Here is a 13,414-nt window from a genome sequence, read left to right as displayed (position 1 = left end):
CCTTAAGTTTACAGATATTTTGCAAAAAAACCTTTAACCTTATAAACATATAAAATATAAACATATATTCAAAATTTGATAAAATTAAATATTTTTTAAAAATTAAATGTCAAAAGTATATATCAAGCTAATATAAGTTTTACTATACGTATATTATGAAACCAAAACCAAAATATATTTTTAGCTTTACGTACCGTAAATTTTATATTAGTTTGATTTAAACTTTTTATATTTAAATTTTAAAAAAGTTACCTAGTTTTATAAGAATTTGAATATATTCATTAATTAATACTTGAACTTTTCAAATCAAAATTAAAAAACATATGTTAGTTAATAATTAGTTATGCTAAAATAGTTAAACATATGAATAATATGACATTAATTAAATTCAAATATATTTTTTAAAAGAAAATATAAATATTTTGTATGTTTAAAAGGTTTGTATTTCAGAAATAATGGTGTATCATATTTTTTTCATGTTTAAATAAATAATAATATTATCATATTTTTTATAAAATATCATAAACATTTTAAACATATAAAATATAAATATATTTGTCTAATTTATTTTATAAATATATTTATTTTTAGAAAAAATATATGATATGTTTTTATTTTTGAAATACAAACCTTTTAAACATATAAGATATTTTTATTTTCCTTTTAAAAAAATTAATTGAATGTAATTAATGTTATACTATTCATATGTTTAACTATTTTAGCACAATTAATTATTAACTAACATATGTTTTTTATTTTGTTTTGAATAGTTTAAGTATTAATTAATGAATATATTCAAATTTTGATAAAACTAGGTAACTTTTTTTTAAAATTTAAATATAAGAAGTTTATATCGAACCAATATAAAATTTACCGTACGTAATGTTAAAAATATGTTTCAGTTTTTGTTTCATAATATAAGTACAAGAAAACTTGTATTAGTTTGATATAAACTTTTGATTAGGTGTACACCCGCGCAAAGCGGCGGCGACAATTATTATTGTTTCGACGAATGTTTTTTTTTAGAAAATGTTATTTGACTGTTTCAATGACTACGAATTTTTTGGCTGGTATGTTAGAAAAATTTCATGCCTAACCTTTGGAAAAACATCATCCCCAAGCTGAGATAATGTAAACCGCTTCTCCAAGTCGAGTCTTAAGAAAATGATGAAATTAATTATAAAATAAAAATCCAAAAGTGAAGCTTTTTCAGAGAATGTTTTGAAAGTTTCATCTTTGACAATTTATCTTTGACTATTTTAAATAGTAAGAATGAGGAGAGAACTCATATCCCTTTGAATGATGAGAGATTGAAAGAAAATGACAGAAAAAAAATGCATCTTTGTCCAATTACCATTAATCGAATACACTAAGCATAGTGCATCTTGTTTTATTGTGTACTACTTAACAAATCGGTCATAGGTAAAATTTGTTATCTAGAGGAAAAAGCCACTCGAGATGGTTGGAAAACTGATTTTCATCAAGTCTGAAGAACCACCTTAAATTGGGGCACAAAATTTCTTTTCCATATATTCTTTATTTTCTACGTTGTGAATTTTATTGTGAAATATGTAGTTCGTTATAACACTTTCAACAACAAAACCAACACAGATAAAAATTCTTTAAAAAAAACATATTTATCTATTTTATGTTTTTAACTGGGATATGGAAAATACTTTATGTAATGTTATGTGGCAAAGATGATCAATGTAAGCTAATAATAAACCATACTTGGAAATGCTATAGGATTTAGTACTTGAAACAACTTAATCTTGCACCATGCACGGTCTATATGGGATTTTCAAATTAACATTCAATCAAATACAAATTTTATAAATTAGGTGGTGAAATTTTATAGCTAAGTTGGACATCGAGGCTGTTGTGCACAAATGGTTAAATTATTTGACATTAATACAATATGAGAGCCGTAAATAGAACCAACAAAGAAGATAAAAAATTAGGGTTGGAAATAGACCATAGTTTATTACCTCTCGATCGGTGGTGAAATCACAAGCAACTCTTCTAGTCTTGACCAAAAATACCAAAACAAAGAAATCAAAACTCAAAACATGTCATTTTCTTCATTCATCATATACATAAAAAGGAACCGTGAGAACCTGAAACGAACCAAGCTATGAAAAAGTTATGTGGAATTACAGTGATAACGAAAAGTAATTTTTCTTATTAATAAAAATAGATAAACTGAAATAAGTTTCATGGGACACATAGTCTTGATATTGAGCAACCTGAAAAAAATAAGCTTTCAAAAAAAAATACATAGACTTAAATGTAACAACCAAGAATAATTCTATTTTACGAAGAAAAAGAGATCAAAGCGAGAAAAAGAGATCCTTATTCTTAAGGAGCTTGAACCGACCAACCTATCAAAAAGTTGGATGGATGAACGACACTTAATAGGTCCCTAATAATACTTTGAAGAAGATAATAGATAATATCCATTGCTTTAATCCCAATGCAGTTTATTAAAAATTCATTTCAAGGTTTCTATAAAATTCACTCAAAAGAAGAGAATATGTCCACCATATACAAATTTAATATATACACATCTATATAGAAATTGAAGAATACAAATACATAATTTTTCATGTCAAAACCTTAAAATATATATAGATATATGGAAAATCATGAATAAAAATAATGCTTAGTCATGATAGAAACAATTAATAGAAAATCAAGGATATAGAGACCCACCATTATATGATAACCTCACCATTTAACCCAAAAACACCCTTCGAAATCTACAAGAAACCCTTCCTATGATTTTTCGATTTCAAAGATGAATAAAGAAAAAATATAAATTAAAAGATTAAAACCGAAGCTGAAATATGTTAAAAAGAACAAATATAAATTAAAAGATTAAATCCGAAGCTGGAATATGTTAAAAGAACGTGGAATTGTGAAGTGTGGTGAATCAAGTGACAAAAATGTGAAATGATAACATATCTCAATTTTTTTTACTTTTTAGTCCACTTTTATAATTTTGACGGTTGACCTTTTAATATAATTTTATATCCATGTTAAAAAGAAACAAAATTTAATCGATGTTTCTTTTTTAAATATTTTCGTTGATTATTCTTTACCATAATTTTTGTTCATAAAAAGATGAGTGATTTGTGCATAACAAATTTATACATTAAGTTATCAAACATGTACCTCTTAAATTTCAAGAAAAGTTCAATATGCTTTATAATATAATTAAGATATATAAATTTTAAAAAACTATTTAGTTTTATCAAAATTTGAATATATATTTATATTTTATATGTTTATAATCTTAAGGGTTTTTTTTTTTGCAAAATATTTGTAAACTTAGGGGTTTTCCGCAAAAAAAAAAAAAAAAAAAATTGGTAACCTGGAATTATCCCTAAGGATAGTAAACTTAAGAGGTAAAAAAAGGCAAAACCGACAAAAAAAAAAAATAAGTTTGTTTCATAAACGAACAAAAAATCTGTTGAAGAGTAAAATCGACATTTTCTGTCAAACTTAAAGTTTTTTATGACATTATCCCTAAGGAGATAGTAAACTTTATATCATATTTATGACAAAATTGCAAAAATGGTCCCTGTGGTATGTATTTTTTTTGGGGTTTTAGTCCAAACCTCGACTTTTTAGGATTGGAGGTCCTTTTGAGCTAGTTTACTTGTAGTTTTGGTCCCTGTCCAAACTAAAAAGACTATTATACCCGTAATGAATTTAGTTTTCATTTTTCTTTCATTTTTTAAAAATAGTTATTATTATTAATTATAAAACTGGGCCCACATCTCTCTCTTTCTCTCCCTCTCTCTCTCTCTAAGTTGAATCATAGAGTCACCATCGCCCCAACTTTCATCTAAATCTAACAACCCTCTTACACCTCAAAACACATACACACATAAACATACAATGAAGAACATCATTAATAATGGTAAAGAGATGGTGGCAGGCCTCATCGTCTTTCCTCGACCCAACTTACCCTATTTTTGGGTTGTTTTCTCCGGCATAAGAATATAGGAGGTTTCAGTATTGGGTGATTTTAGGGGATGAACAAAACTACATGAAATCAAAGAAGATTACCAAATATTAATTTGCATAAGTGAGATTAACTACCTTGAAATCACACCTACTTGGTATTGGGTTTACCTTAATTGTTGGGAAAGAAGAGGAACAAATGAAGGGCTATGGTGGTTTCAGATGATGCGAAATGTAACGCCCGTAGATCCGGGCTAGTCAATTTAGAGACGATAGGCGTCAAAAATGACTTTTTGATGGAAGATTATTTAGAATGATTAATCTTAACCAAGTTGTAGTATATGTCACAAGGTTTACGTGCATATAAAGAACGCCAAAATCCGAGTTATAACGAAAAAGTTATGACCTGTCGAAGTTTCGCGACAAAACCGACACGACACAACGTGACGTAAATAGTGAATTTACGTTAGAGCGATATTTATCCAAAACAATCTAAATGAGAATTGAAGATCTCATCGATAGTAGTCCATCGATAAAAAGACAGACGAAAACGGGGTTCAGATGAAGGAGTTATGAGTTTATAACGGAGTTTTCCTGTCCCGGCCTACTAAAAAGAATATATAAGTAATATAATTATAATATATTAAAAATAAAGTCAAAAATAGCCAATGGAGTCTAAACGAGAGTTGTAGAGCATAATCTCACCTTCGCGTCGATATAAAGAACGTCGAAAACGGAGTTCGTATGCGAAAGTTATGAATTTCTGAAGTTCAGGACGCGAAACCCCAAAACTGTCAGAGACCACGACGTGGCAAGTCTCCTGACACCTCCGGGAGTCCCCCAGATGCAACTTGGGATGACGCATGCAGTGACGACCAAGCCCACGACGTGGCAAAAGGTTCCACAACGTGGAAAAGGCCAGTTTTGCCCTATAAATAGATTTGAAGGGCCAACCGAGTTTGGTTGCTCATTCTCTCATCTCTCTCCCATATTACATCGATTTACATGCAAAGAAGTACCCCCAAAGCCTCGGTATCAACCCCGAGACCCGAAGCAAGTCTCGAAGCCCGAAGATCCCGAGAAGAAAAGAGTTTCCGAGCCGAAGCTCTGCCCGCGAGAAACCCGATGTGTGAAGTGATCCCGGTTTCACCAAAGAATACTACTTCTACAAGCCGTAGTGTTGTCCGATCATCTTCTGATCAAGTGAGTGTGTAGTTACTTTCTTCTAACACATAAATATTAAGTATTTGCTATGAAATACGTGTTATGTGTTTATATATTGTTGTTTATATGTGTGAGTGTGTGGTCACTTTCTTCTAACACATAAATATTAAGTATCTGCTATGAAATACGTGCTATGTGTATAATATAAAGTTGTTTATATGTGTGGGTGTATAGTCCCTTTCATAAACACGATTTTAATACAAGTATTGTTTGAATGTATTAAGTATATGTTTGGTGTGAGTGTGTGGTTACTTTCTTCTAACACATAAGTATTAAGTATTTGCTACGATATACGTGTTATGTGTTTATATACTATCGTTTATTTGAGATAAGCGTGGAATGGATGTTTTATATAGGTTTTAAATGAGTTAAACTGTATATGTATGTTATATCTACAAATATGTTGGGTAGAACATGGGTAGACGAATTAGTTGGTGTGTGATGACGGATGAGTTTGAGTATGAGACGAAGGATGAACCTTGGTAGCTATGGATTTAGTACTGTATAGATGAACCTTGGTAGCTATGGATTTAGTACTGTATAGATGAACCTTGGTAGCTATGGATTTAGTACCGTATAGACAAACGTTGGTAGCTATGGATTTAGTATTGTTAGATAGACGATGGTAGCTATGGATTTAGTATTGTTAGATAAATGTTGGTAGCTATGGACTTAGTACCTACACCAGTAGCTATGGATTTAGTACTGTTAGATAAACGTTGGTAGCTATGGACTTAGTACCTACACTGGTAGCTATGGATTTAGTACCCGATGAATGAACCATAGCAGCTATGAAATTAGTGCTTTACGAAGGAACCTTGGCAGCTATTGTCTTAGTGCCTAATAAAGAATCCTGACAGCTATTGTCTTAGTGCCTAATACGGAGTAAACGAATAGATAACTCTTAGGGTAAACCCTTAAGAGTAAGGAAGATAATGGGGATGGGAAATTGGGTTGATCGTTTGATAATTAATTATAATAATTATATTATTGTGGGTTGAAAACCCTATATGCTCACCAGGCTCCCAAGCCTGACCCACTCAGTTTAATTGTATCATAGGTATCGATACGAAGCTGCTTTGCACTGAGAGATTAAAAGAGATGTAAATCACTAGAGTAAATGAATGTATGTTCTGTTTATGCTTATGTGTCTGTATCGGAACATGACATCCCGAGGTTTTATTATTTAATGAAAATACATTCTCTTTGAGAAATGTTTTGATAAGTTTTTATCATATCTTGTTTTGGGAACAAATTCCGCAACCATTTTCTTTAAACGATTACTCTGATTTATAAAACAAAGCATAAACAAATCGGTCTTTTCTAGCCGTGAAATTGGGGATGTCACACGAAAAGGGTTTTCTCTGATCATCGTCATTTCCTTGCGTCACCAGGTTGATCAAGAGCGAATTCAAGATATCTACGGAGAACGATTGTCTGGAGGTCCACCCCGTGAATATCCGAGGGGATTGGCTGGCTTCTTCAATGTTACATGTACGATGGAAGATTGAGGATGAGAGAAAGACAATATTGAAAATAGGTGTGTCTGTGATCCCCCGCTAAAATCTCTCCAATTGACGATGGACTCTCACTGGAAAATTGATTCCATGAGAGACCAAGTTCCAAAAGTGATCTATGAGATCAGCAAATCTCTGGTGGGATCCTCCCTGCTGAAACGATTATCACTAAGGCGTAACTTTTTTCAGCCGGAACAGGAGTTGAAAATTAGGAACTGAACCAGAAAGCTTATTAGCATCAAGAAACGGATGGGTTAGACGTGAAAGTTTTTCGAACTCCGGTGGGATCCGACCCGTTAAATCTTTGAGTTTGCTAAGGTCATAGAAAGAGAAGGAGAGAGGGTAGCGGCCATGGATGTGTAGAGAGAGAGAGAGGCCTTATATTTTAATTCAATAAAACATTAAATTAAATAGAAAAAATATATAAAAAATATTAGGAGGGCATATTGGTCATTTCAGTTTTGCGAGGGACCAAAAGCACAACCAAAGTAGCTCAAAAAGACCATTAATCCAAAAAAATCGAGGTTTGTACTAAAACCTCAAAAAAAATACATACCACAAGAACCATTTTTGCAGTTTTGTCACTTATATTTCTTTTACACATATATCATTAAACTTATTTATATGTACATAAAATATTATTATAACTTATACCAAAGATGATAATGGTATTTTGTGATGGTTTACATGTTCACAAAATACTATTATCATTATTGGTATAGATTATAATGATATTTTTTTGAACATATAAATAAATTTAATGTATATATATATATATATATATATATATATATATATATATATATATATATATATATATATATATATATATATATATATATATATATATATATATATATATATATATATATACCGAATAAAATTCTTATAAGTTATTAACCAATTTTTTTAAAGAAAAAAATTGACTAGTGTTTGTAATTTTTTTTTAATTTAAAAACAAAGCTACAAATCTTATAACCATAAACTTCTCATCCATTCGGTACAGAAACGGAAAAACCTTAGGGGCAAAATAGTATTTTAGAGCCTTCGATCGGGGAGGTGGTATTTCATTTGAAAGCATAACGAGAAGAAAGTCGATTCAAAATCGTAAGACGAAAGAAACAATTCGTATATGAAATTTGATTTATAAATATCTATATTCGATCAAAGGAATAAATCTCCGGCGATAATCCGTCAAATTACTTCCACATCCATTGATTTCTTCCTTTATTGGCCAATTCGTGAATGGAAGCGATCAGGAAACAAGCAACGAAGCTCCGGGAACAGGTTGCCAGACAACAACAGGTACAATCAAAGAAATTCGTTGCTTTCAATTTGAATCTGATTCGGTTTTGCCCCCGAAGTCCGTTCATATCAATAATAATTCACAACTGTTTACTGTCGAGGATATTTCGATGAATCTGATAAAGTGATTACTCTTCCAGTTCATATAATTAGCTACTCGTTATATATGACAAGTAACCAACCTAACCTAATAGTGCATCTGCATAACTAGCATTAGGATGAATACTTGTTAGAAGTTTTGATGAAGTTAGCATATTTTTTTGCCTAAAAGATTTATCATATTGGATTTGGTTAATTTGGATGAAACGGTGTCGATCTCTCTTATACGCTGGTAATGTACTTTAATCCCTAACTTTGTAGCTTAACCTTGAAGTTTTGATCGAGGTAGTGAAATTTCCCTTACACATAGGGTGAAATGCGTGATTCAACAACCATGAACTTTGTGCTAAAACCTGGTGTTTACTAAGAAACTAGACACTCTCATGCTTATAGGACCTGGGTATTTTAAAAATTATTAGTGATAAAGTTATTTGCATAAACCGAACTACAGGTGTCCAAATTCATAAAAGCTGTAGATTCAAAAAACAGTGAGCTTGATCACAAACATTGATGTAGTTCTTTTTTGTTACTTGTCTGAAAAAGGATGTGGTTCTATAAACTATAAAGTTTGTTGTGAATATATTATGGTTGGAGGTAGAGAGACAATGTTGCTAATTTTTGAAGGAGAATTGGTGAATAATAATTTATGTGGGTGATTCAAAGCTTCTGTTGAATCAATGTAATTCGTTTGAGCATATGATTGTAACTGTAAGCACAACTAAAGCACCTGCAGAATGGGCGGAACATATAGTGTGGTGTGTATTTTGCAACCAAATGACAAAAAGTGGCACATTTTGTTTGTCCTTTAGAGAATTGAAAGTTTTATGATGTAGAGTTTTTCATATCTTTATTCTTTTAGAGACCACATATGACTTGATAGAATCTTTTTTGCTTCCAAGATGAATATGATCACTTAAACACAATAAAGGCAACATTTGGGATTTAGTCATTATATAGGCTGCATTTTGAGCTAAAGTGCTGTTACATTTTGACTTAATGTGGACAAAACTTATTTATAAAAAAATGCGTACATGTTAAATGTGCATATATCTGCAATTGATTTGAGATACTTTATTTATTCTCTGTTACTCATTTGATATTATACCACCTTATCACAATACATAATTATATAATAACTGGTTTAAAATGTAGGCGGTTTTCAAGCAGTTTGGTGGTGGAGGTTATGGTGGTTCAGATAATGTTGTAACAGACGAAGCAGAACTCATGCTTCACCAGAAACTTGAAAGACTATACATATCCACACGTGCTGCTAAGGTTGCTCTCTCCACATATTGGTTAATAAATTATAAGATTTTATTCTGTAGATGAAATTAACTTGCTTTTGCATTTCAGCATTTTCAAAGAGACATTGTTCGTGGTGTTGAAGGATACATAGTTACGGGTTCCAAACAAGTTGAAATAGGCAAGTTTGTTATGCCTTTAAATTTCATGATGTAATCAAGCTTTTACATGAACTGAATCTTTTCACAGGAAGTAAATTATCAGAAGATAGCAGAAAATATGGTATTGAGAATACATGCACTAGTGGTAATACACTATCAAGAGCTGCAGTCAATTTTTCACGAGCCCGTGCACAAATGGAAAAGGAAAGAGGAAATCTACTCAAATCTTTCGGGACCCAGGTTTAAAATACATCGTATAATATTTTTATATATATATTTTTTAATTTTTTTGGGGGGGTGTAAATAACATGTCTGTTGTTTGCAGGTTGCAGAGCCATTAAGAGCAATGGTAATGGGAGCTCCTCTTGAAGATGCTCGACATCTTGCTCAACGTTATGACAGAATGAGACAAGAGGCTGAAGCACAGGTGTTTCATTATTGTCTTGAGTAAATTACATATTTGGTCCCTGAGTATAGCTGGTTTTTGCAATTGTGGTCCTAAAAAGTTTTCTTTTGCAGTTTTGGTCCTTATTTGAGGTTCTTAACTTCTTATGATACTTCTTTATACTTGTATTAAGTAAACTGACTATTTTTGGTCCCGAAAAGTTTTCTCTTGCAGTTTTTTTTGTCCTTATTTGAGGTTCTTGTAACATTTTTGGTCCTCGAATGTGGCTGATCTTTGCAATTTCAGTCCCCAAAAGTTTTCTTTTGCAGTTTTTGTCTTTATTTGAGGTTCTTGTAACATTGTTGGTCCCCAAAAGTCCTTATCTTGTAGTTTTTGTTCTTATGACATTTTTGGTCCTTGTATTATGTAAAGTGACTATTTTGTGGTCCCTGAGTATAGCTGATAAAATTATAGTCATTTTACTTGGATGAGAGACCAAAATGGTTACAAAAACCTCAAATAAGGAACAAAACTGGAAGAAATAAACTTTTAGGAACTAAAATTTGAAAAATGAGTATAGTTCATAGTTTTTTATATTTTGAAACTAATTATTTAACTTAAAATTTGGAAAGTAGGTGATTGAAGTTTCAAAACGACAAACAAAAGTGATGGAAGGAACTGGGAATCCAGAAGTATTTGCAAGACTTGAAGCAGCCGAATCAAAATTACAAGATTTGAAGTCCAACATGTCAATATTGGGAAAGGAAGCTGCATCAGCAATGGCTGCAGTTGAAGCTCAGCAGCAAAATATGACACTACAGAGACTTATTTCCATGGTAAAACTCTTCTTCTCCATTTAGTTAATGATTTAGGATCAATTTCATACCTTTTGATATAATTTTTTTAAAACATGTGTTTTTTTTGATAGATTGAATCGGAGCGTGCTTATCATGAGAAGGTTATTCAGATTCTTGATCATCTTGAAGGAGAGGTATTCATTATGCAATAAGATTAATAATTTTCTTTTTAGTATTTTTATTTTATTATTTGCCAAATGGGAAATTTGTAGATGGTATCAGAGCGCCAACGAATTGAAGCAGCTCCTACTCCAACAATGGAAACACCTCCTCCTCCATTTTCGCCTCCACCTCCATCATATGAAGAAGTTAATAACAACACATCTCCCTCTCCAATGCAAAATGGTTCAAATGATGGGGGGAATTACTTTTTGGGAGAGGTATGCATGCATACATACAAACTGACTGTTTCTTGATATGTCTATTATAACTAATAAACTAACTTAATTGTCCATATCATGATGTTCTTCCTTCTAGGCAATGTTCTCGTATGATGCAGAGTCTGATGTGGAGCTCAATTTATCATCGGGTGACTATGTCGTTATCAGAAAGGTCTATACCTCTTGAATTTTCTTTATTGTTATTGTTTCCTTTAATACTATTTTGGTTACAAAACTTGTATTTGGTAAAAAAAATGTACAGGTGTCAAACAATGGTTGGGCTGAAGGTGAATGCAAAGGGAAAGCAGGTTGGTTTCCTGTTGAATATGTAGAAAGACGAGAGCGTGTTCTTGCAAGCAAGGTTACCCAAGTCTACTAGAGTATGTACCTACCTACCTTCGTCTTAATGTATGTATTTTTGGCCTTTGTTTTTCTAGTTTATACATTTTTGCACGTATTCTTTCTTCGTTCTTATGTTTTTCATCATATACGTGTGCCTCATTTTGTATTGATACGGTTTACTTTGAATTGTGTTTTGGTTGTTGATGATCTCTTGTATGTTTTTGGTTATGAGTTTTGTCACTCTTGTTATGTTTACAAAATGAACACGTAATAGTATCATCCCTTTTATGTTCTTAGCACATGTATGGAATGTAAGTCCTTTCTACCCATTAAACAACTCAACATATCAATCACAAAGGACTATAACATAAAACTACAAACCGAAGACAAAGAGAACATTGATGCCAAACCTACATAAAGTTAGTTATAAGTTTGATTTGATTAATCTTATATCACATGACCACTTGGTATCAAAGAATTCTTACATTGTAAGGAGAAACTATTAACACACACAATTCTTACTATATATGTGTATTAGTTTAACATATCTACTTTCCTTGTATTTCACACTTTATTAGTTGTACTTTGTTTATTAGTTCTACTCTATATCTATATATTAGGGGATGTGAATAATGAAGGGCAAGCAATTCAATTACACGATAATTGACATGGTATAAGATGTATCTCCTTCTCTCCTCTCATCACGATGAGTGACAAAGAAAACGCCAATAAGGCAAACCCCCGTCATCATGTGTATACAGTCACCAACATCCAAAACAAGGTCAGAATCCTTGATGGTACAAAAGTCACTTACTCGACATGGGTAAAACTTTTCCAACTTCATGCACGTGGTTATAAAGTTCTTGGCCACATCGATGGTATGAAACCTCTAGAGAAAACCGACCCAAAGTATGAGGCATGGGTTGAAATCGATTCGATAGTCCACCGGTGGATATACAACACTCTCTCTGAAGATCTCATGTCTAAAGTACTTGAGGAGGAATGCACATCCCTAGAAGCATGGAACCGAATCAAATCTATCTTCTTGAACAACAAAGGCTCACATGCGGCTGCTCCTAAGCATGATTTCACAAACCTAACCCTAAAATCCATGCATTCTCTTGAAGCTTATTGTCAACGCCTCAAGGAACTTTCTGTTAAATTGAGTGATGTTGAAAGCCCGGTTAGCCAAAATCGACTTGTGTTGCAATTGGTACGAGGCCTACCAAGTGAACTTGAGACCACCACCTCTTACATTAATCAAACCCTTCCCTCTTGGGAGGCTGCTTGTAACATGTTGGAACATGAACTTCATCATCAAACCACCTGGGTTACACTTACATCTCCACCTATTGTTGTTGCTATCTCTCATGATTCACCCTTACCACCTGCTCAAAACTGTCGATACAACAATTCTCGAGGCCCCCCTCACAACTCTAATAAATGTCGGCCAAATAACCTTGGGCTCGAAACACACGTGATCTATCAAACAACAACAACCAATGTCGGTCCACCTGGCAAATGCATCAGTCCAATATGCCACCTTGGGCTCCCCGGTGGATGGGGGCTACCCATATCCTAGCACATAGTTCTCGAGTTTAATGAAAGAAACGAAATAATAGAGAAAAGAAAGTCAGGAGAGAAAAGAAGAGAAAGGAAAGGAAAACAAAATTTTCTTTTGTGTTCCTGAGTTGGAGAGATGTGGAAGGAAAATTAATCATTTTGTTCTTTCTTTCCAAATCCTCCCAAATCGGAAGGAAAGTTAGGAGGGAAAGTGATCATTCCACTTCCTTCCTTTAATGAAACTTGGTAACACCAATTTCTTTTATTTTCTTCTCATTTCCACCTATTTCCTTTCTTTTCTATCGTTAAGTTGAACTCGGGAACAGGGTGTAATAATGTCGGTTAGACCACTCCGTGGATCGCTCATTCT

The 13,414-nt window shown here is 32.5% G+C and overlaps 1 protein-coding gene across 2 annotated transcripts; it reads left to right on the top strand.

Moving 5' to 3' along the window:
- The first annotated feature begins 7,709 nt into the window (after positions 1-7,709).
- On the top strand, positions 7,710-11,709 carry LOC111904340 (SH3 domain-containing protein 2). Of its 2 annotated transcripts, none has more exons than XM_052769264.1 (10): positions 7,710-8,015; positions 9,267-9,389; positions 9,468-9,541; positions 9,610-9,757; positions 9,843-9,944; positions 10,538-10,738; positions 10,831-10,893; positions 10,972-11,139; positions 11,237-11,311; positions 11,402-11,709. In XM_052769264.1, exons 1-10 carry the CDS (start codon positions 7,956-7,958, stop codon positions 11,516-11,518), a joined length of 1,131 nt encoding a protein of 376 aa, XP_052625224.1. In that variant the 5' UTR covers positions 7,710-7,955; the 3' UTR covers positions 11,519-11,709. The 2 variants fall into 2 exon arrangements, with proteins under 2 accessions (XP_052625224.1, XP_023755873.1); XM_023900105.3 differs by having other exon boundaries at positions 7,711-8,015; positions 9,468-9,537; positions 9,606-9,757.
- The last annotated feature ends 1,705 nt before the right edge of the window (positions 11,710-13,414 follow it).

This window comes from Lactuca sativa, chromosome 3 (genome assembly GCF_002870075.4).
Source record: "Lactuca sativa cultivar Salinas chromosome 3, Lsat_Salinas_v11, whole genome shotgun sequence".
NCBI lineage: Eukaryota > Viridiplantae > Streptophyta > Magnoliopsida > Asterales > Asteraceae > Lactuca > Lactuca sativa.
This window is presented reverse-complemented; position numbering and strand designations above follow the sequence as displayed.